The sequence below is a fragment of the Gobio gobio genome (genome assembly GCF_949357685.1).
Source record: "Gobio gobio genome assembly, chromosome: 13".
NCBI classification, from domain to species: domain Eukaryota; kingdom Metazoa; phylum Chordata; class Actinopteri; order Cypriniformes; family Gobionidae; genus Gobio; species Gobio gobio.
The window spans coordinates 36,803,852-36,827,241 of record NC_137106.1 but is presented as its reverse complement, the minus strand read 5'-3'; the positions used below and the strand labels follow the sequence as shown (position 1 = coordinate 36,827,241).

At 37.4% G+C, this 23,390-nt stretch overlaps 1 protein-coding gene across 1 annotated transcript in view; it reads left to right on the top strand.

Moving 5' to 3' along the window:
• mapkbp1 (mitogen-activated protein kinase binding protein 1) overlaps positions 1–23,390 on the top strand; it is a 79,712-nt gene that overhangs the window by 17,033 nt on the left and 39,289 nt on the right. Inside the window, exons 3-7 of the mRNA XM_079832270.1 lie at positions 12,109–12,171; positions 14,305–14,362; positions 20,137–20,307; positions 20,546–20,683; positions 20,861–21,043. Of these exons, the coding sequence (XP_079688396.1) occupies positions 12,109–12,171; positions 14,305–14,362; positions 20,137–20,307; positions 20,546–20,683; positions 20,861–21,043 (613 nt within the window). The remainder of the gene's footprint in view (positions 1–12,108; positions 12,172–14,304; positions 14,363–20,136; positions 20,308–20,545; positions 20,684–20,860; positions 21,044–23,390) is intronic.

Below are 23,390 nucleotides of genomic sequence, written 5' to 3'. Positions count from 1 at the left end.
GGCTAAGTAAAAAAATAAAGGAAGGTTGTAGGAATAGAGGTTAGTTTAGAAGCGTTGCTATGGTGTGTGTGGTCTTTCTCTCTGCTGCATTGCAGTATTCAGTGCTCGTGAGGCTCTCCGGCTCCACACACACTCTCTAATGACATCTCTCGCTCCAAGAGGAGAGCCGCAATCTGAAGACACCCGCGGGAATACAAAACAAGTAGAAACCACTCATGCTGGAGAACATTTTAGATAGATTAAAAGTATCATTTTTACTCTTCGAGTCTGCTGTCATGTACTTGAAAAAGCCTTTGTGGACAGTAATTGAAAATTGTTCTGTTGTGCATGCTGTTGGCTACTTGTAAAAGTGTATAGATTAGGTTTTTTTTTTTTGCATACTGCTGGAACTCATTAGAGATCATATTTACACACGTATACACGCATTACATGCAAAACACACACACACACACACACACACACACTCACACTCACACAGAGTCAATGCATTCTCTAGCCATCAATTTAACTCCCTTGAAGGTCACTGCGGAAAGGGAATGCTATTTGCAGGGCCGGTCTATACGAAAGTAACCAGTGGAATCCCTTTACTAACGGTCTCTTCCACAAGGTTGTTAGTGATCATGGTCACTTTAAATAAGAAATGTTTGTTGTCCATCTGTGATCCTAGAAGGTGATTTCTTACCAAAACTTATGTTTATGAGTTGCAAATTGAATGGGAAGCAATATTTGATGTAAAAGTCTACCTCAGCAAACATAAAGAAACATTTCACCTTAAAAAATGCACAATATGCTTGCAAAAAGTCTAATAAATTTATATAGTAGCCTATTTATCATAATAGTATTTTATTAAAGGGTGAAGATGTACATTTTCCTAGGCCGGACATCAATTTTGGCCATGACTGTACATATTATATTATACAGTTGCAATCAAAATTATTCAACCCCCTTGACCTCCAAGACATTTAGCTGCTGAGCACATTTAATGAAAACAATTCAATTCACCAAAGGCATCAGTAAAGTATTATAGAAAGTTTATAAATACACATTTGAGCGATTCTAAGAATGTAAAGTTGATGAAAAATGAAAAAAAAAAAAAAGATCTGTGCAAAATGATTCAACCCCCAAAAATCTAATTTTGTGCAGAATCTTTTGTTCTTTATAACCTCCAGTTGACGCTGCCTGTAAGTGCTGAGAAGCTTCTGTCATGTCTCTGCTGCAATCTCGGCCCGTTCCTCGCTTGAAAAAGCTTCCAGATTACTGATAATCTTTGTTTTTCACGTTACCACTGCTTCCTTCAAATTCCACCAAATATTTTCAATGAGATTTAAATCTGAAGACTGTACAGGCCACTCAAGAACATTCTACGACTGATCCCTGAACCAAGCTGAAGTAGATTTGGATGTATATTTTGGGATGGCTGTCCTGCAGGAAAGTCCATTGATCATCAAGCTTCAGTCTCTGCACCGAAGGCATCACAATCTTTGCCAAAATGGCTCGATATTTCAAAGAATTCATACAGTCAAGATTTCCACTTCCTGCAACAGCAAAGCACCCCCATAAAGAGACTGGACCGCCTCCATGTTTGACCGTAGAGATGATGTTCTTCTGCTCATAAAATTTGCACCTTTTTTGCACCAGACATACCGCTGATCCATGGGTCCAAAAAGTTCCAGTTTAGTCATATCACTCCAGAAAACGTTCTTCCAGAACTCCACACGTCTATCCAAATGAATTGTTGTCTGCCTTTTATGTTCTTCTTGGGCAAGAGTGACATTCGGCAAGAGTCCCAACATGAAGGCCATGCTTGTCTAGTGTTCTTCTTATTCTCTGCATTGCAATCTTTTTTCCTCCTTTCCTTTGGTCATCTTGCAAGTCTTTGGCAGTAAATTGAGGGTTTTTCTCAGTTGCTCTGATCAAACATTTTATTCCCCTTAAAAATATTGTGCTTTTTCTTGAACACCATCAACGGTTTTCTGGTACAACACATTTTAAACTTATGAATAGCAAATAATAAAATATAGAATATTCATTTAATGTATAGAATGTATTATAGTGTGTGTAATACACACACTATAATACATTTTATAAAATATTTTACATATGTATATAAAATAAAACGTACACAGTCATGGCCAAAAGTTATGTCCTTAATATTGCAATTCCGGTTGAGGATGATCGTGGCAAAGGACAGATAAATAGGAAGGTTGCCTAAGCACAGCATAGTACCAGGTCATCCCTACAGTGCATAATCCTCTGCCATCTGAAAGCGTGCTGACTGCTGGGCCCAGACGCACAGGATTAGGGTGTCCTGGTCACCATCTGTCTGGAGCTGAGGAGCAAACAGGCCTGGATCAATGGAGAGGACCTGCTAATAGCCAGACTTACGGCTGGGCTCGGTCTTGGAAAGCAATACTCCTGGAAGTCTTTGATTATGATGGGGAGTGATGTTGCGTGTGTGCCTCACCACCTGTCACTGTTTTATCCCACTCACCAGATGGAGCAGGACTACAACTGTCCTTATTTACTGGCCACAACATTTGATCTGCCTCATCTTGGACCCTTGTATAGTACACACACACACACACACAAACACACACTACATGAAGAACAGTTGTGAAACCTGAGAGATCATAACACAAGCTCTTTAGGATCTGGTTATCTTTAGCCCATACAACAGCTTTGAGTTTGTTTTAAGATTTTTCTAGCATGAGTGGAGTGTCTCGTGCTGTTTTTAAAAACAATATACATGACTTGATGCTGTTCATAGTAATGCTGACTCAAATATTTAATCGGCACCTGATAACATGTTAAACCTGTCTTTTCACTGGAATTCTATTTGGTAATGCTTCCTCTTATTTACTTGTAGGAGGTTTTTTTCATATTTTTAACCTTAAGTATTGCATTTCATGTACTGTCTCTCATAAGTGATTAGAGACAGTGTTTGCCTGGTGGTCAACTAAATGGGTGATTTCTTTATAATGAAGAAGGGACTCAGGTCATATCTAGAGACAAAGTTTTTACAAAAAAAAAACTGTTTTCTTTTTATATTCTAACTTAAGAAGTTTAAGGGATAGTTCACCAAACATGACAATTGCGTCATCATTTACTCACCCTCAAGCTGTCCCAAACCTGTATGACTTTCTTTCTTCTGCTGAACACAAAAGAAGATATTTTGAATTTTTGGGTGAACCAAAAACCTTTTTGGCTAACCCTTTAAGAATATCTTGTATTCCAAAAAACATTTCCCAAGAATGTTTTTTTATTTTTTATTTTTTTCTAAAGACAAAATGAAGAATTTAAATTCCTGAAGTGAAAAGTTCTTAAAAAATAATTGTAAATAACCTCTTAAACTTATGATAATCTTCGACTTGTTTTAAATCCCCATAGAGAAGATGTTTAATGAACAGTTGTTTCAAATATTAGGCATTCCAGCATAACGGTAGCTACATAGAATACAAATTAATATTACTAGTGATGTGTATGAGTTTGACAAGAACCAACATACAGCCAAAAAACACTAGGCTAAAGCATTTCATTTTTTACTCAAGAGAAAAAAAAAAAAGATACGCTCTTTTGAAAATATTTTAGAACTTCTTATGAATGTTTCACTTAGGAACATCCTTATGAACTATCTTAAAGGGGTCATGAACTTGTTTTATTTTATTATACTGTTGTCTGAGGTCTACTTGTGACGTTCGCATGGTTTTTACATTCAAAAACATCATAATGAATAAGTAATAGGCTATTTTCTGCCATGGTTTTGAGCCTCTCTCAAGACATGCTCGGTTTTGATGGGTGTGCCGCACTGTTGACTTAAAAATAAATGCCAACGGCTAGGATAGGATAAGATAAAATTTGCATATTATGATGAGCTTCTTTCACGTGAGGCATTGTTTTGAAAGCGGCAAACGGAATGATTCGTCCCTCAGGGCTCGCAAAATGTCTTTATCAAACAAACACAATGATTTATCTCTCATCCACCCATGATTAATATGAATGATATTTTACATTACTTGGCCCACCTGATCGGTGGATATAAGCGCAAACCGTGCATCAAACACACACACGCGCGCGCCAAGTACGTTGCAGACAGCAAAAACTTCCGCAATTGTTTTTTTCCTTCAAATATCAAGTGAAGAGAGTGAACAACGCACATCCCCAGGACGTTGGGCTTTGCGAGCCCTGTGACAGTGGTAAGTTATGTTTAGTTAGACATGAACACGATGTAACATTGTATATGATCTGTAACAATGCAATACTATCAGATATAAAAACATTTTTTACTCACATTAGTGTGTTGCTTCATTCGTTCATGTAATCTCATCCTGTCTGCAAATCCAGTCTCTTGTTTACAAACGAATCCGGTGAAATTAACATACGTGCAATGTCTTCCCCACGTGAGCTTGAAATTCATTAAAAATAAAGTTCAACCACACATTTCCAATATTAGAATCCGAAGGAAGCTTATGCAGCGACTGTGTTCTTCCACAACCAGGCACAGCGCATTATCTTGCTATCTTCAGCATATTTATTGCCCGGTAGCGCGATCCGTTTAGCTCCACGAGTCGATGGGCGGGGCTACAGAATCAGGCGTTCTTCCATCTGTGGAGGCGGCGTTTCTGCATACTATGACGTCAATGGTCGACATATTCTGAGATCGAGCGTTTTCTGGGCCTGGTGTCTATAAAAGCTTTTCTTTGACTAACAAGGAAGATTTCCGCTCTGAAACTTAAAGGGGCTATATGCAACTTTTTCCCCAAAATAAACGTAACAATAGCCTTTTTATTTTACCATTTATGACTCAAACATCTCCTGATGAGCATACTGACACCTTGTCCGCTCACAGTGGGTGCACCTATAAGCCTGTATCCTATTTTTCCTATTTTCTGGCGGGTCGTTTTTTCCCGCGCTGTCTGCGGATGTGACGTCACCACCGCTGCGAGAGCGATCAGAAAATAAGAGCAGTTCTGTTTTTTGGCCACAGGTGTCAGTCGCGAGTTTAAATTTCAGAAAAACGCATATAGCCCCTTTAATATAATGTTATCTTAATATATTTATATTCTTATATCACAATTAACTTTTATATATCAAAGACCCTAGAATATCATAGAAATTGGAACATTTAACTTGGACTAGTAATCAACACGTTAATAAACACACAGAACACCTTGGAAAGCATATCCTAGCAGCCACTTACAAAAGTATTGAGTTGGTAAAGAAAGCACCACTTATTTCTTCAAAACATCTCAAATCTATTGTATAAGTTGTTGCTCTATTGCAGTTTTAAAGTACTTGACAGCAAGCTTTGCATATTGTCTAATTATTTTGGATATCCAGTTTGCTTTTTTAGATTAACAAGCTGCTGCCAAAACGTTATGTTTCTCCATCATGGAGTATGATATGGAGAAGTGCATGGTGGCCTAACATCAGTGGAGTGTGTAGTCATTTGTTCAGTCAGTGCACTGTCTGCTACACTCGACTTGGCTTATTTGACTCCCTGCTAGGTGAGATAATGAGCTGGATCAGCTTTTTCCGGGCTCCACGGAGCACACGATGGCACACGTGGGCCCTTCCAAGTGTCACAACAACAGCCAATACATGCACATGTAAGAAACATGAGGATTGCTTGCTTACATTGTTCCTTACAGCATCTCATAGTTCATGTAAACGTCCTCATTGCAGAGCCGTTCTCATGAAGTTTGTCAAGCGTGTATGTTTGAAATGGAAATAAATACAATGACATTCACGTTCTGTAAAAAACTGCAGATTTTCAATGAAATTTAATTTTAGTTCTAGGCTTAAACTGTGATGAATCTACTGTTAATAATGTGGTGAGACAGTGAACATTTTGTGTGTGTGTATAGAGTAACTTGAATCTTCTCATTGGTTCTGTGCAGTGAATCTTTAGTCACATTTGAGTAGAGAAATGAGAGTTTGGGCATTCTGCTCTTGTTTCACCGGAGAGAAACAACATTATTATCCTGATTCAACCCTACAATGATTTTCCCAAATCAGGCTCTCGGGAGGAGACGAGTCTGTGTTGAAATGTTTGCCAGAGGGAACATGCATCTCTCATTACAATAAAATTGTTGATTTCTGGTGTTGAAATTTTATCTAGAGGCTCATTGAGTAAAATGCGAGTCCTTTTAAAGATCTAAATTGATGTTGGTTGTTTCTGGTTAAAGTACAGATTTAACCAGTTTTGAATGACTGAGTGAACAAATAGATTATTGTTTTAATTGTTCACTAAAACCAATTTTTTTTTCAGTTTTTTCGGTATTTGAAATAAAGTTGAAATAAAATATAAAGGTTTCACTTTATTTTTATAGTCCCTTTAACACATTCTGTTGACTATCAATGTTATAAGTAACGTTGCACTACATGTCTACTAACTCTCAGAGTGTTAGTAGACTGGTAGGTTAGGGTTAGATGTTAGAATTAGTTGACATGTAGTTGCAAAGTTACTTATAGTCAGTAGAATGCCTGTTGGGGGAGCATCACAAAAAAGTGTTAGTAGATATTAAGCAGAGTAATCTACTAATAGTCTAATGAGAGTCAGTTGACATGTACAAAGTTACTTATAGTTAGTAGAATGTCTAAAGTGAACTATCAAAATAAAGTGTTACCAATATAAATATTAGGTGAAAAACCTAAACTAAAAAGAACTTGAAGGACATTTGTAAATGTTGTCTACAACTAAAACTGAAATGAAAAATACATAAAAAAATTTTTTTTAAAACAATAATAAAAAATGACAAAAGAACATAAAATGACAAACTAAAATTCAAAATCAAAATGAAATTGAATTAAAAATATTAAACTATATAAATAATACTAAAATCACACTGACAAGCTTTTTTTAATACAAGCTTTCGTTTATACCAACTCAAACAATGATGTTTATCCTACATCATCTCATAACATAAACTGAATTATTTTTAGAGTTTCCTTTCTGATATCTGTAAAAACAGGCTGTGCTTTTGTGGTTTATTTTTGAAAACAGAATCGTGTCTCAAGACTTTATTAGACACAATTCAATGCGTTGGTGGTGAGTTACCTGATTAAATCCGATGTTCTCTTGTTAAGGTTCATTTGCTGGCTCGACTTAGTGTAACCTAATTGTTTTCCAAGACAAGTGTTGTGGAAAAACACCGTCCTGCTTGCCCTTTTTCAAAAGGTGTCTTGGAAGAAGTGGTGCTGTTGGCTTACTTATTTGACATTTAAGGCAGCTAAATATAAAATTGACCCTAAACAAAATAATTGATCAGCATGCAGCAAACTAGCAACTCATCCATCCAAAGATTATGAACGAAACAAAGCAGAATACTGTTCAAAGGTATCCCTATTGCAAAACTACTCAATTTGTTGAATTGGCTAGGATGAACTAACAATGAACAACAATTTTACAGTAGTTATGAATCTAAGTGTTAATTTATAAGTATTGTTCATTGGGGAACACTTTACACTGGGGTCTCATTTGTTAACATTCATTCTAATTAGTTAACATGAGCTCTCAATAAACAATACTTTTACAGCATTTATTAATCTTAGTCAATGTTCATTTCAACATTTACATATTTAAATAAAATGTTTTGTGTTAACATTGGTTAAAGCACTGTGATCTAACAATAAATAAATGTATTTTATTAACTTACATTAAAACAGATTACGAGTGGTTGTAAAAAAATATAGTGTTCATGTTAGCTAATCTATTTACTAATGTTACAAAAACATTTACTCTAGCAAATGTATAAAATGTGTAGATGTTTTGTATGTAGAAATGAACATGAAATGTGATTTAATAAATACTTTTAAAGTAATGTACATTGTTGGTTCATGATACCTAATGCATTAACTTAAGTTTACAAATATCTTTATCATTTACTTTCTGAAACAAAATATATTAATTTTTATTAAGGAGTCAATGTCGCAACAAACCTCAACTTCTGTAGTTCTTCCTCTGAAGCAACCTGGTACTTTGCAAACACAGTTATATGTTTCACTGCAGACTGATAAAACCTGTGCAGAAGCAGCCAATCGACTGTTTTGGAAAACTTTTGCCAATATTGAGGTCAATGAGAAGTCTGAGTGTGGTTAATACGTGAATGTTGGGTGGTCACATGTGTAAATACAAGGTCAGGAATATTTGCTGACTGTGCACTGATTCATATCAGCTTATCTTTGTAATGGGATGAGCCGCAGACGCTCTTACAAAAGGCTTGCATAGTCATTGATCCGAGCCCTGTCAATCCCATCAGCAGTTTGGCTTATATATAGTAAAGGAGATCCATTAATGGTATTACTTGCCATCAATGAAGGTCCGCGTTCTCTCTGGCATCACTGGTGTATGGAGACATGAGTAATGTCCTATTGAAGCATGAGCTCATCTGTTTTGTGCCTCTCTTCTTAGACGTGCTCGTAAAGCACAGAGCTGGACGACAGGGAGGCTTTGACTTGACGGATTCCAAACGCGGCTGCTCTTGTGGTCGGGGGAGACTGAGTGCTTGTGTGGCTTTGTCTTGCTCATCTCTGCTACTGACATCAGAAGAAAGACTCTAGCAGAGCACTTGGATCTCTCTTTGTGTGTGTGTGTGTTTGCGTGCGCGTGTGTGTGTGTTTAAATTGACCTATAGAGTTGGACCTCGGCCAGTGGAAGACCTTTACTCTGAAGATGTAGTTTCACCGCAGCAGACGTTTGATTATCTGTGTAAAGCCTGGTCTGCTTTGCACAATAGTTTATTCTAAGAATCCCCCACTCCCGAGCAACATGTGAAACTGTCAGCTGCGTTTTTTTATGTGACCTTTAGCGGACAATATATCTGAAGTTGATGATGCCAACAAAGTTAATACAAGTAAAATAATGAAATTCAAGTGGAATTTCTGTTGGTAAGAACCACTGATCTATATAAATGACATTTATATAGATCAGTGGTAAGAACTCCTTTAATGTGACTTTGACAAAGCAAAGCAGAATGTGTGATTTGAGGATACCCTGTTTACTTTCTACTAAGTATCTCAAATAAAACACTTGAATATCTGTCTTGCTCAATGTCATGATGAGCTTTAAAAATGTGTGTATTCAAAGAGCAGCAGCCCAGTCAAAACGTATGTATGATCAAAACTGCCAGAAATTGCATGGCAGGGAGCCTGAACCTTGCAATTTTTTATAAAGCTCTTTGCAATTTGGTGCATATGTATTTATTTACTTATTTATTTATTTCCCCTCAATGTTGAGTATAAATTATAATATACACCAATCAGGCATAACATTATGACCTAATAACGCAATCCTAATATTGTGTTGGTCTCCCTTTTGCTGACCTGTCGAGGCATGGACTCCACTAGACCCCTGAAGGTGTGCTGTGGTATCTGGCACCAAGATGTTAGCAGCAGATCCTTTATGCCCTGTAAGTTGTGAGGTGGGGCCTCCATGGATCGGACTTGTTTGTACAGCATATCCACAGATGCTCGATTGGATTGAGATCTGGGGAATTTGGAGGCCAAGTCAACACCTCAAACTCGTTTTTGTGCTCCTCAAATCATTCCTGAACTATTTTTGCTTTGTGGCAGGGAGCATTATCCTGCTGAAAGAGGCCACAGCCACCAGGGAATACCGTTTCCATGAAAGGGTGTACATGGTCTGTAACAATGCTTAGGTATAGTGGTACGTGTCAAAGTAACATTCACATGGATGCCACAATTGCCCGTATGTTTGATCGAACCACACGGCCAGCTTTCACTCCCCACGTGCATCAGTGAGCCTTGGCCACCCATGGCCCTTGTCAAACTCGCTCAAATCCTTATGGTTCCCCATTTTTCCTGCTTCTAACACATCAACTTTGAGGACAAAATGTTCACTTGCTCCCTAATATATCCCATCCACTAACAGGTGCCGTGATGAAGAGATATTCAGTGTTATTCACATAATGTTATGCCTGATCAGTGTATATATTTTTTTTTATTTATATAATATTTGTTTCCAATTTATAATTATTTTTTCTATTTTATTACAAATAATGTATCTGAAAGAGGTTGACTCATCTCCTTTGGGTGTTTGAGGAAGTGCATGGCAGGGTGATTTTAGTTTTTTTGAAAACTGGTTTAAGCACTTATTGTCTCTGTATCAGCATTTTACCCTTAGTTTAGGGACTTCAGCATTTTATTTATTTAGTTATTTATTTGTTGGAAGATTTGTGTCTTTGCAGTTTTTACATGTGTGTGCTACTTTTTCTGAGTGTACTTCAGACCAGCAAATGGCTAGCATAGACTTTATAAAAGTGTTTCTATTTCCCAAACATTAAGGTTTCTGCATTGGTCACGTATTTCCTCTGTGTTCTGTTTGTCTCACTGCCTTCCTTTTCTGTCTGCAATACTGCAGGTCATTTCCCCAACCTGACATTGTCTCAGACAGTCTTTATAGGACCAGCTCTACTGTACTTCCATTTAAAAGTTTTTCAAAAGGCTTGTGTTTGTTTTTCATTCTTTGAAAATGATTAATATTGTTCCTGTATTTGGGAGAAAAAAAAGACAGGATAAGCTCATACAATACCCATACAACACAAAACCCCCAAAATCACAATAAATACTGTACTAAGTACCATAGTACACTTATATCCGATGGTAATACCATGCTACTTTGATGTATATCATACTTCTACTGAATGTTTACCAAAAACATAATCTTTAATATGTACAATACATAGAACTCAAAGGTACTTCAAAGAATGCCATCGTACTATTATGATAACTGCTCTGACTGATAAGTTAAAGGGATGGTTCACCCAAAAATGAAAATGATCATCATTTACTCAGCCTCAAGTTGTTGATAACCAGACAGTTGAGGGTAGCCATTGACTTCCATGGTATTTTTTGTTTCCTGCTATGGAAGTCAATGGCTACCTGTCTGGTTATCAACATTCTTCAAATATCTTCTTTTGTGTTTAACAGAAGAAAGAAATTCATACAGATTTGGAATAACTTGAGGGTGAGTAAATGACACATTTTTGTGTGAATTATTCCTTTAACAGGCAGATGCAATGTTTGGTACAAATCTAGTCTGATTTGCGCACTCATTTCTTTCTTGTTCTGAATTTAGGTAGTTGAAAACACTATTCCACGATTTATGTAGTGAAATTCTAGGCTTGTGGCTTAAGTGGTCAAAGATCTGGGCTATGAAGCCGGATCAGCCTCAAAAATAATACATTTACAAAACAAAATTCATAAATTCCCAGCACAATTCACATTTACAAAATCAGATTCGTAAATTCAAAACAAAATTCATAAATACACAAGTAAAAGCAAAAATATTTCTCCAAATGCTCACAGCCTCACTCAAATGCATCTTACCTAAATACATTTAAAATCTTTACACATATATGTATATATCAAGGTCTTGAATTAATTTCCATTGTATTTATGGGTTGTTGAATCTGCATTTACAAATCGTCACACTTGCATGGACTGCTTTGAATTTGTGTGTGGTATTTTTGAGACATTCCTGGCAGGTTAAGATTCATAAACATCTTTTTTTGGAGGATGTTCTGTTTAGCCAATCGTGGTGAGCTTTTAATCCACCTATGAAAATGCTCCTTATTGAACAGACTCAAGAAGCTCAACGCTGCGCTTGTACTGTGCATTGTTCCATGATCTGGTCCTTTATGTAAAGACATTTTAATGGGTACTCTTTTTCTAGCACCTGATTTCAAATTTCTACAAAATCACATTATGATTTATATCGTTCGCACAAAATACAGCTACCCGGTTAGCCTGCTGTCTTATACACCAAAATTACACACACCCTGTTTAGGCTATTCAGATCAATCTGTGATGTTATTAAATAAGTCTTAAATAAGTAGGACTCTAAGAGGGAATGTCAGTCACCATAGTAAAATGTTTGATATATAAAGTAGTATTCCTGCAAAAAACTAATAACTGTTAAAGTAGCAAAGTTAAATTACACAATGAAAGGCTGTGAACTGTGATGTTTCAAAATGTATGTTTTATTTTTATTTTTTGTTCTAAATGTCTAGATTTGTTCTAAATATGTTGTTTTGGATTGGAATGTGTAATTGAATGACTATTTGACCCTTTCTTTTTGTCGTTTTATAGGTGCGTAGTGGTGCTACTGAACCCTAAGAAAAACAAACAACATCATATCCTCAATAGCTCCAGGTGAGGCTTTCATACTTTTGCAACCAAGCACAACATGGATAAATGTCACCTTCTATGGCTCATTAGCTCCACTAGTGTACTAGTACATTCATTCGGTGATGTCCATTTAAGCACTTTTATACTTAAGGGCCGGTTCACACAGAACAGCAAAAACAGCAAGATGCAGGTCAGTAGAACGAAAGAAAAAATGCAAGGTCTAGTGACGCCTTTTTAAAAAGTTGAACTTCATGTTCGTCTGTCATGTCAAATCTATTGAACGTTATGTCATGAGCGAGATGCTGCAAAAGACATGAGCACAAGGGTTTAAGACGTCCATTTAGTAGCAGGGGTCTCCAACACGTCGCTCGTGAGCTACCAGTAACCCGTGGCCTGATTGGAGGTAGCTCGCCAAGACGTACTTTTCATCTAATCAGTGGCCTAGTCCACAAGTACACAGGTATTTTTATAGTTTTTCCTCCTCCATTTTAAAAAACAATCGCGTGCACACAAGCACGTGTTTGAAAAAAATCTCTGTCCACATGAAAACGCAAAACTACGCTATGATTGGCTGCCTGATTTCCACATGGGTCCCATCCCCGGCACCGATGCACTGAGGCATGCCATGGGCTCAGTGAAACCCATCTACAAGTTCCTTCACTTTGGACTCAGTGACAGGTAACTGTATATACACAGGGGCAGGGCCCAAGTGGACTGTAATAGCTTCACACTTGCCTTACTATTTTGTATTATTGCATTCTGGCGCCTCTGTTCTGCAATACAATGAGATAACTGCGCATGTATCTGTATACATGTGATAAGCGCTGTTAGCAGAGTTATTAAAAGCTACGTCCACCATTGCATAGACTCCACTCATGTAAACAAAAAAGATAACCGCGCACAAACTGACGTCAAACAAAGGAGAGAATAGCGCACACTTCGACTTCACAAGCCGAAATCTCCGGTTTCACCATCTACATGACAGCGCTGTAACCGGAGTTTAAAAAGATCTTCACCCTGGCCGGAGTTTTCAAAAAAGTCAGGTTTCAGTAACCGCATATCGCGTTTGCGTGTGAACGAACAGCCAAACCGTGTAGAAAAAGCTGCGGTTTTGAAAATACCTGTGTTCGTGTGGACAGGGCCAGAGTGAGCTAATATAGACAGGTGTCCCACTCCCTCCAACGCAAATCAAGTTTGACGTATCGGCCGTGAGGTTATTTTATTTATGAACAAATGTAAATGGAAACATGCAAATGTAGTTGGGATGTCACAAGTACCGGTACTTCGGTACCAAGTCGGTGCTGAAATTTAAAAAATGTGACGATACCAGCATTTCTGTAGTATGCCGGTAGTACCGACTCCCAAGTATATTAGGTATCCTCAGCTGCGTTCAGTCGCTTCCGTGTTTATTTAAGTGCAGGGCTCCAGACTGTAGCCGAATATATACTAGTGTCTGTGAATACGTACAGCAGTCCCAGACGTAGTACTGAAGGAAAATGAAAATTGAGCGGAAGTACGTAGGAGGGCGGAGCCAGGCTAGTCTAGTGCAGCTTTACATTGAAAAACAAAAACAATAAAAAAGTAACACAGAGGAATGGAAAAATGTGTTCTGTGGGAACGGCTCCTAAGTTGATGTGAAATGGAAGTTGCAATAGTCTTTTCCTTTCCTATTTTGACGTATATCCAAATGAAATAGCTTCTCGAACAAGAAAAAATGTAGGGAAGGAATTGATTTTGTCTATGGGAAATTGATTGGTTGGTGGTGGTTTGCTATTGGTCGATCTCATGTGAGTGACAGGTTGCCCCGCCCTCGTGCCAGTAAACACATCATCAGAGAAAAAAAGAGATGAAATTATCTTGATTTATTATGATTTTTGTTATGATTTTTTTAATTTTATTTAAATGTGCATTGATAAATAATTTATAATAAATACTGCAATGTTCCATAAAAACTGACAATTGTCCATTTTGATTTCATATGGACTTTAAACACAACCCCATCTGCCATTGGTTGAAATGTTGTAGTGTAAGTTTGGTCGGTTTGCTCAGATGTACAATGGAGATAGGTGAACAGACAGAAAGGAAGTCTCTGAACTAGCAGGATACATGCACTTCAACATTGTCTTAAATGCTTCCTTCCACTCTCTCATTTCACAGGAAGACCATCACTACGCTCTCCTTCTCTCCTGATGGCAAATATGTGGTCACAGGCGAGGTGAGTATTCAATATCTGTACATTGTGGTTACATCACATGGTCTAGTAGGAAGTCAGGAGCTCTGGAGCAGTATCTCATACTTCGATAACTCTTGATATAGCCAGGCTGTATGAAAATAAAGTTCTGTATCTTGAACCTTCAGGCCTGTGAAGTGTATGGTGTGCTGCAATCGCTGTGAGCAGTGACTAACTATCAGTGTCATTTGTCTGTTGTCACAGTGGAGTCAAGTACAGACAAATGTGATGACTATTGCTTCCCTTCCGCAACTCTGCAGAACTAACGTTTGGATTAGGAGGGATTTATTCCCTTGACTGCAATGTATAAATCATGCAATAGCATGCAAGATATGTCCGGCTTGAAATAAAACACAGACATTAAGTATTACAACCTTCAGAATAAAGGTAACAAAAAAGAACACCAAAAAAAAAAGACAACTTTAATTTGCTTTAAAGACAACATGAAATTTCATTGGCAACACATTTGTAATCTTACCAAGTTCATTTGGTACAGAAATGTAATAATTAAATGTAAAATAACTATAATAACTATGTTCACTGTATAAATTTAATTATATACTGTTTTGTAGTTAGATTAAAGGTGCGCTATGTAAACTTTTTCAGTAAAATATCCAAAAACCACTAGGCCAGGGTTATATATTTGGTTCAGTTGAGTACTTACAATATCCCAAATGTTTCCAACTATTTGTAAATCGTGAGAAAATTGCTATTTTGACCGAGGAACCGGGATGTGTGAAGGAGTCGCCTGTCAATTGCGTCATATCTGCGTTACCCTCGGTTTTTGGATTTATTTAGCAGAAACCCTTTACTCTTACTGCAGTGTGAACAAGTGTCATAGCAGCCGCCAAGTGAACGCACAGAGTAACGTCATAACATAATTTTCAACACACTCGGATGTATCTAATATGGTAAACAGAGCTGCGTTACCTCATACTCATGACCGGAAAAGAGGAAGTGTCGCTGGCGTCTGGCATAATAAAAATCCCGCCGGCGACTATGCCATAAGAAAAGTCCTGCTGCTCGCGAGGCTTGTATTTCCTTCATCTTATTAACAATCGCTCCAGCGGCCTTGCTCAGCTCCCACAACACTCGGTCCTGCTCTGCTTCATACTACAGTAACGTTAATAATCGCATCCATGAACATGATTTCTGCCCGAGTCCTATCCCGATTCTTTTCCACCAGCTGTGAGGTGAAGACCACATGTCCCAAGATTCTGCGCTCAAACGTGGCGTCATCAAACTACACCTTTGTTTTGAATAGGCGACCTTTAAAAGTTAAATAGTGCAGCTTTAACATTAGTGACATAAAGACAACAGCAGGTATGTCTCTTTAAGAGCGAATGCACGGATCCAATATAATGAAACGCATCACATTTCTCAACTGTTTATGTTCACTTGAGACATAACCGACTGTTTACGAGAATACTTGCAGAGATACTTGCAGGTTTTTTGACAAATTTGTGTGTATGTGTCCATCCAAGTGCAAAAAGACGCAAAAGAGGAATCAATTCTGAAATGCGCCTCTCTCTAAATGCACACACAGATAACAGCATGCGAGTACCAAATACAATTTTCTTTTGGCCTCTTTAATCGCTGGAAGGGTTTAAAATCTATTGAATGAGTAAACTAGCAAGACAAAATGCATGCAAATGATAAACTTCAGTCTGTGGCAGTTAAACTTGCAATTAGTTTGCAAATCACGTGTACCGTTCACGGATCAACAAGGATCCATTTCAACTCTATGGAAAAGTAATAATTCAATAATAATTGTAATAATTATTATTAATATGCAATGATATTACATATTAGTAATATTAATATCAATAATATTAATTATGAGTAATATTTAATATAATAATTTTCATAATTTATTTAGTCAATGTACCGTTTTTGTAGTTCTGCCCATTGTAAAGTATTTCTCCAGCTGAAAATCTTGTAGTGAGTGCAATCTCAAAATGATTTTACTATATATAATAAAAAATGAATATTACGTCTCCACTACTTGAGCCACTATGTTTCTTTCCCCTTAATAGGATAGTTTATTGTTTCCTGACTTTCTTTCTTCTGTGTAACACAAAAAAATATATATTTTGAGAAACATTGGTAACCAAACAGGTCACACTTTAGTTAAGGGTCCAATTCTCACTATTAACTAACTATAAACTAAGACTTTTGCCTCAATAAACGAATTACTGCTTATTAATTGTAAGGTAGTTGTTAAGTTTAGGTATTGCGTAGGATTAGGGATGTAGTCGAATATGGTCATGCAGAATAAGACATTAATATGTGCTTTATACAGTAAATACTAATAAAAAGCCAATATTCTAGTAATAAGTACTAATAAAAAGCCAATATTCTAGTTATATGCAAGATAATAAGTAACTAGTTAATAGTGATAATTGAACCCTAAAGTGTTACAACCAAACACTGTTGGTGACCTTTGACTTCTATTGTATGGACATAAAACACTGAGACATTCTTTAAAATATCTTCTTTTATGTTCCACCGGAGAAAGAAAGTCAGGAAACGACATGAACTTTTTTTTGTGAACTATCCCTCAAGAATTATGTGCTTTGTTGAAGTGTTCATAGTTTTGATCAGCTGGATTGACACTAATGAATAGAAACAGTAGTGTGAACGCTGACCAGAGCTGACTTTGTTTGCCAGGCTGAACATGACCACATCCTGTCTGCTTCTCTAATCCACTTAATCATGCGGACGGGTGATTTTGTTTGTCCAGTGTGTGTGTGTGTGTGTGTGTGTGTGTGTGTGTGTGTGTGTGTGTGTGTGTGTGTGTGTGTGTGTGTGTGTGTGTGTGTGTGTGTGTGTGTGTGTGTGTGTGTGTGTGTGTGTGTGTGTGTGTGTGTGTGTGTGTGTGTGTGTGTGTGTGTGTGTGTGTGTGTGTGTGTGTGTGTGTGTGTGTGTGTGTGTGTGTGTGTGTGTGTGTGTGTGTGTGTGTGGACTGGTAATCCCTACGTTATGGGGACAAAATGTCCCCACAAAGATGGCAATATCCAAAATCCTTGTCCTTGTGGGGACATTTTTTGGTCCCCATGAGGAAAACATCTTATAAATCAGACTAAATTATGTTTTTTGACAATGTAAAAATGCAGAATGTCTCCTGTGATGGGTAGGTTTAGGGGTAGGGGCAGTGTAAGGGGATAGAAAATATGGTTTGTACGGTATAAAAACCATTACGCCTATGGAATGTCCCCATAAAACATGAAAACCCAACGTGTGTGTGTGTGTGTGTGTGTGTGTATGTGTGCAAAAAAAAATATTATTTCTGTTTGAGAGGAGTTTCTTACTCCAGCATGTGCAAGTGATGTGAGTTTGTGCTTACCGGCTGCCATGGCAACAGGCGGCACCGTGCCAACCTGCACACAGACTGTCTGTTGTCATAAAAAGGTGAAGGCAAGAGCGCCAAGAAAGGGCAAGGAAGAGAGCATGTAGAGAGGAAGAGAAAGACAGTGTGCCTGAAGCAAGAGACAGAAACAGTCTGGAATCGGCATGTGTCTTCTAGCTGTGGCTTGACCTCTGACCCCCACACATTCTCACTGCAAAGCTCCTGCAGAGCCTAATGCTAATCAGATGTTGGCGGCACTTTATATTAAAGCAGTATGTTGTGTAAGATTAATCAGAACGGCTCTTCGTTTATTCCTCTTTGTTTGCGGTGCATGATCTGTCTTGATTGGAGTTGCGTAAGGTGGGACTGAACTGGCCTGCCTCGACATCTCTGTTAGCAAGTTCTTAATGTGTTGCACAAACAAGCATTGTACAAAAAAGAAAGGTGCTCTTGAATGCATGTTTGCTTTACATCAAAATAAATATCCCAGTCATAGAAAACAGGGAATGTTGTTTTTTCAGGCCTGAAAATGTCTTTAATATATTGAAAGAAGTCTCTGCTCATGCATTTATTTGATCAAGAATACTATAAAAATATTGATATTGTGAAATGTTATTATAATGTAACATAGCTGCTTTCTATGTGAATATAGTAAAATGTAATTTATCTTTGTGATGGCAAAGCTGAATTTCAGCATAATTACTCTAGTCTTCAGTGTCACATGATCCTTCAGAAATCCTTCTAATATGATGATTTGTTCCACACCCGTAAGACCTCCGTTCATCTTCGGAACACAAATGAAGATATTTTTGTTGAAATCCGATGGCTCAGTGAGGCCTGCATCGCCAGCAATGACATTTCCTCTCTCAGGATCCATTAATGTACTAAAAACATATTTAAATCAGTTCATGTGAGTACAGTGATTCAATATTAATATTATAAAGCGACGAGAATATGCGCCAAAAAAACGAAATAACTTATATAATGATGGCCGATTTCAAAACACTGCTTCATGAAGATTCGAACCGTTATGAATCAGTGTATCGAATCAGCGGTTCGGAGCGCCAAAGTCACGTGATTTCAGCAGTTTGGCAGTTTGACACGTGATCCGAATCATGATTCAACACGCTGATTCATAACACGCCGAAGCTTGTACGGAGCATCTTGTTCCGAAGATGAACGGAGGTCTTATGGGTGTGGAACGGCATGAGGGTGAGTAATAAATGACATTATTTTCATTTTTGGGTGAACTAACCCTTTAAGTGAAGTCTCTCACTTCTGCCAATATGGACATCACATGGACAGCATTTCAGCTGCTCATCAGATTTTCTGTCCAATCTAATGCTCGCTAGAATCTAAAGTGCCCCGCCCCGCCCCCTACACTATAAATAGACGCTGAAGCTTCACCTAAAATCGGTCAGTTGTTCACACATTTACTATTTTCTACATGATGAATGGCAAATTGTGCACTATATAGGGGATAGGGAGCGATTCAGAAGTGTAAATATGTCTGGTTTCATGTTAGTGTTGCGCGAAACCACTGCTCTGGTCCAGAGACATGATAGCACAGAGCAGATCATATGCAGACCAGAGAACATATCGGACCCATTTGCATTCTGCACAGAATGCTATTTTTTTAAAGCAATATGGAGAAGAAACGGTTAGATATTAGGAGGAAACTGCGGCTTTACCGAGCTCAACGAATCGGGTCGAGATGTGATATAAACTAAACGCTATTGGTTATTTAAAAAAAGGGGTAGAGCTGTTCAATATGTCCAACCTTGTCTTCATGTTTCAGTGGAAATTACGTCAACACATTGAATAATGCTGCACATTTCAAGGCAATTCAGTGGGCCTTTAAGCCAAGTCCTGGACTAAAATGCATCTTAAAACATGTCAGTGCCATTGTTCTGTCTTAAGATGCACAGCAGTAACGTTTCTTTTTGGGGAACATTTTAAAAAAAAGTTACTTAAACTAACTAAGGCCTAATCCTGGCTTGATCTAAGCCCTCTCTGTGAAACCAGGCCCTAATTATTAAAGTGGTGCTTAACATTTTTGTGGAAACCATGCTACATGTTTTTTAAAGAAAGTTCAAAAGAACAATATCTATTTGAAACTTAAATCTTTTGCAACAGTATAAATGTCCTTACTGTCACTTTTGATCAAATTAATGCATCATTGATGAATAAAAATGATTAAATTGCTCTTGTGTTGAGTTTGTGTAGAGTGATACTTGCTGACAAGTTAAACCTAAAATATTTAGAATATTATAATATAATAAATATAAGGGAGAGCAAATATTATAATCTCTCTCTCTCTCTCTCAAATTCAAATTTAAATTCAAATTAATTTGAATTACCCATGTCTCTGTCTCTCTCTCTCTCTCTCTCTCTCTCTCTCTCTCTCCAGAGCGGTCATATGCCAGCAGTGCGTGTCTGGGATGTGGCGGAGAGGACACAGGTGGCAGAGTTGCAGGAACATAAATATGGTGTGGCGTGTGTGGCTTTTTCTCCCAATAGTAAATATATCGTCAGCGTGGGTTACCAGCACGACATGATCGTCAACGTCTGGGCCTGGAAGGTGGCTAGATATATTTATACAATCATAAAACAATCAAGATGGCTTCCATTTAGTTTATTATATCATGTAGGCTGTTTGAATAACTAGATTTGCTTTTCCTGAAGGTAAAAGAACAGTATTAGCGTAGGTCCACCTGGCAAACTCTGATATTCCCCTTATGATTGTTGCACAAAACAAATCCATAAATAATAGCATAAAATTTGTCATAGATTGAATATTTGTCTTTTTGTCTTTTCAGAAAAATGTTGTGGTCGCTGCCAACAAGGTGTCCAGTAAAGTGATGGCTGTGTCTTTCTCAGATGACAGCTCGTACTTTGTTACAGCCGGGACCAGGCACGTGAAGTTCTGGTACCTTGACCACACCAAGTCGTCCAAGGTACTTTGCTAACATGGCAGACAACATCTGGCCTTTTTGGCCTTTCTGACTCTAACTCTCACTTAGCCGTCACCACAGAGGCCAAACCTGACCTCATCTGAAAATGTCTCATAGACTCCCAGTTCATACAGTATTAAATATCGGTGATGAATGTGTAATAAATGTCATCTCTCTCAGGTGAACGCCACAGTACCGTTATCGGGCCGCTCTGGTCTTCTTGGAGAAATGCGGAATAAATGCTTCAGCGATGTGGCCTGTGGAAAGGGCCGGAAGTCGAGCAGTACCTTCTGCATCACTTCCTCTGGGCTTCTCTGTGAGTTCAATGACAAAAGAATGCTGGACAAGTGGGTGGAGCTCAGGGTGAGTGAAAAAGATGCTGATTGGTTGATTTTTGTAGTCTGTCACAAACATGCAAGAGTGGGTATGTGCAATACAGCTCAACAGTTTGCTTCAGAAAGTAAGAATGGCACTCAAAATCTTCCTTACAGAGTTGATTTTTTACCAATTTGATCTCTAATTTTATTTAAAATATATAAAAAACTCAATAAAATAATTTTTTTTAAGTCAACATGAAGCGGAAGCTGCAATAGTCTTTTCTTCCCTATGGGTATGCATTGACGTCACTTTCCCATCGGAACATGCCCCCTCAGCCAGACTGAGTGGCAAAAGAGCTGGATTTAATAGGGGAAACTTGCGAAAACACGAGTGAAGCAAATGATTATCAGATAAAACTAAAGGTTGGACTCCATATAGTGTTTCTTACAACTTACCAAAGATCCAGTGATCCATGACCATGGATATTGACATGCAGCCAGGAATCGTGTTTTATGAGCCTGATTTCAATGCCGGGGAAATACAAAGCAAATTTGCCTGTGAACGCTTTATATAAATACAATATAGGTAGGTCCAAATCTGGGTGATCACTAAATATCAATGTTATATATATTGTCATTTCGTCCAGCCCTAAAACAGCCCTATTTTGTCAGTGTTTATTTAAAAACATCCAATCATGCAGAATATAAGATGGTAAATATTTAACTGATGAGTTGTCAATACAATATATAACAATACAATATATAGGTTATGATATTACCCCAAAATTCAACATATTGACACAAAATGATAACTGCAAATCCATGTTTTGCTGCTTGGAGTCCAGTTGTTTCTGTGAATTGCACTTTACAATAAAGTTAATTATCTAACATTAGTTAACTACATTAGTTAACATGAACTAATAATGAACTACCATTTATTTTTCTTTGTTAATGTTAATTTCAACATTTACTAATGCATTATTAAAATCTTGTTAACATTAGTTAATGCACTTTTAACTAACATGAATAAACCATGAACAGCTGGATTTTTATGAACTAACATTAACAAAGATGAACTAATTCACAGCTGTCTATCTAGCTACATGCCTATTTTTGTTGGATAATATGGGATGTTGTATCATTATGACGTAAAAAAACAGAATTAGCGTTTTCTTAATATGAAAATAAAGACATTTTGCAGGCTGGTTTGTACCAAAACTATTAATTGAAGGATTTTATAAAATTCCTATAGAAAATAATGAATATTAAATTTATTCTGAGAGGTCACTGTTGAGCTCTATTCCTTTAAATAATATGTTTGTGAAAAGAATGTGAAATTGAAAAAAAAGTAGGGTACATTTACACGACAGCAATGTACTAAAAATGTGTTTTTCACGTACAGACTACAACATTGTCAAAACGATCCTTGTTCATACGGATCCCTGAAAAAGATTAAAAATGCTGTATTATTCATGCCTTGCCAGGAGATGGCTTCACTTTGTAAAGAAACACTACCCTCCTATAAACTGCACACATAATACGCATGTGCACCGTTTTTACAAATTCGCATTTTTGTAGATTAAACGGAGACAAAATAACGGTATCGTTTTCAAAAATGTGCACTTTGAAACCCGTTTTCAAAATTTCGCGTTTTCAGGCCCCCAAAACGCCGTTCTAATGTAAAAGAATGGCCAAAACACATAAAAAGTTTTCTGTTTTTGAAAATGGTGTCGTGTTAATGCCCACTTAGACTTAGTCGCCACATTTTTTTAACTCTCAATTTGTAGAGAGCTTCCTTGTCTGTGTGTTTGGTTTTATCCGCTGTTTTCTTTCTCTGATATCAAATCCCTTGTGCACGCATGGTGTTTCTAAGCTCTCTGCTGTTAAGAGGAGTGTGTTAAATAACAGTTCTGCTGCTGTTGTCATCTAATATTAGTCTGTTCTGCTTCTTCTCTCACACTGTCCAGAAAAATGACAGTTTCTCAGTAAGTTTCGCATCAGAGCTGCGGGTTCAGTTGTCACGTCTCATTGTAAAACTCATTGAACGGCATGTCACAGTGCTGCTGTCAGTCATGCTCACCTGTACATTGGATGCTTGAGTCCATTGTCTTCACTTGCCAGTTATCACTTTAATCTCAGACAAAGCATTTCACATTGTGTTTGACCAGGCCCACACAGAATAATTTGCTTTATTCACTGCATTTATTCTGTGATTTGATTATTACAATTATTATTTAATGTATTTTGAATGTTTCATTTCAACACACAGTGGCCAAAAGTGGGGATATGTGTTTTTAATGAGCCTACATGTTCTATTAAACCATAAAAATATTTTTTAAATATGAGGGATGGTTTTATTTTACATTGATATGTGTTCATAATTTCTTTGTAGT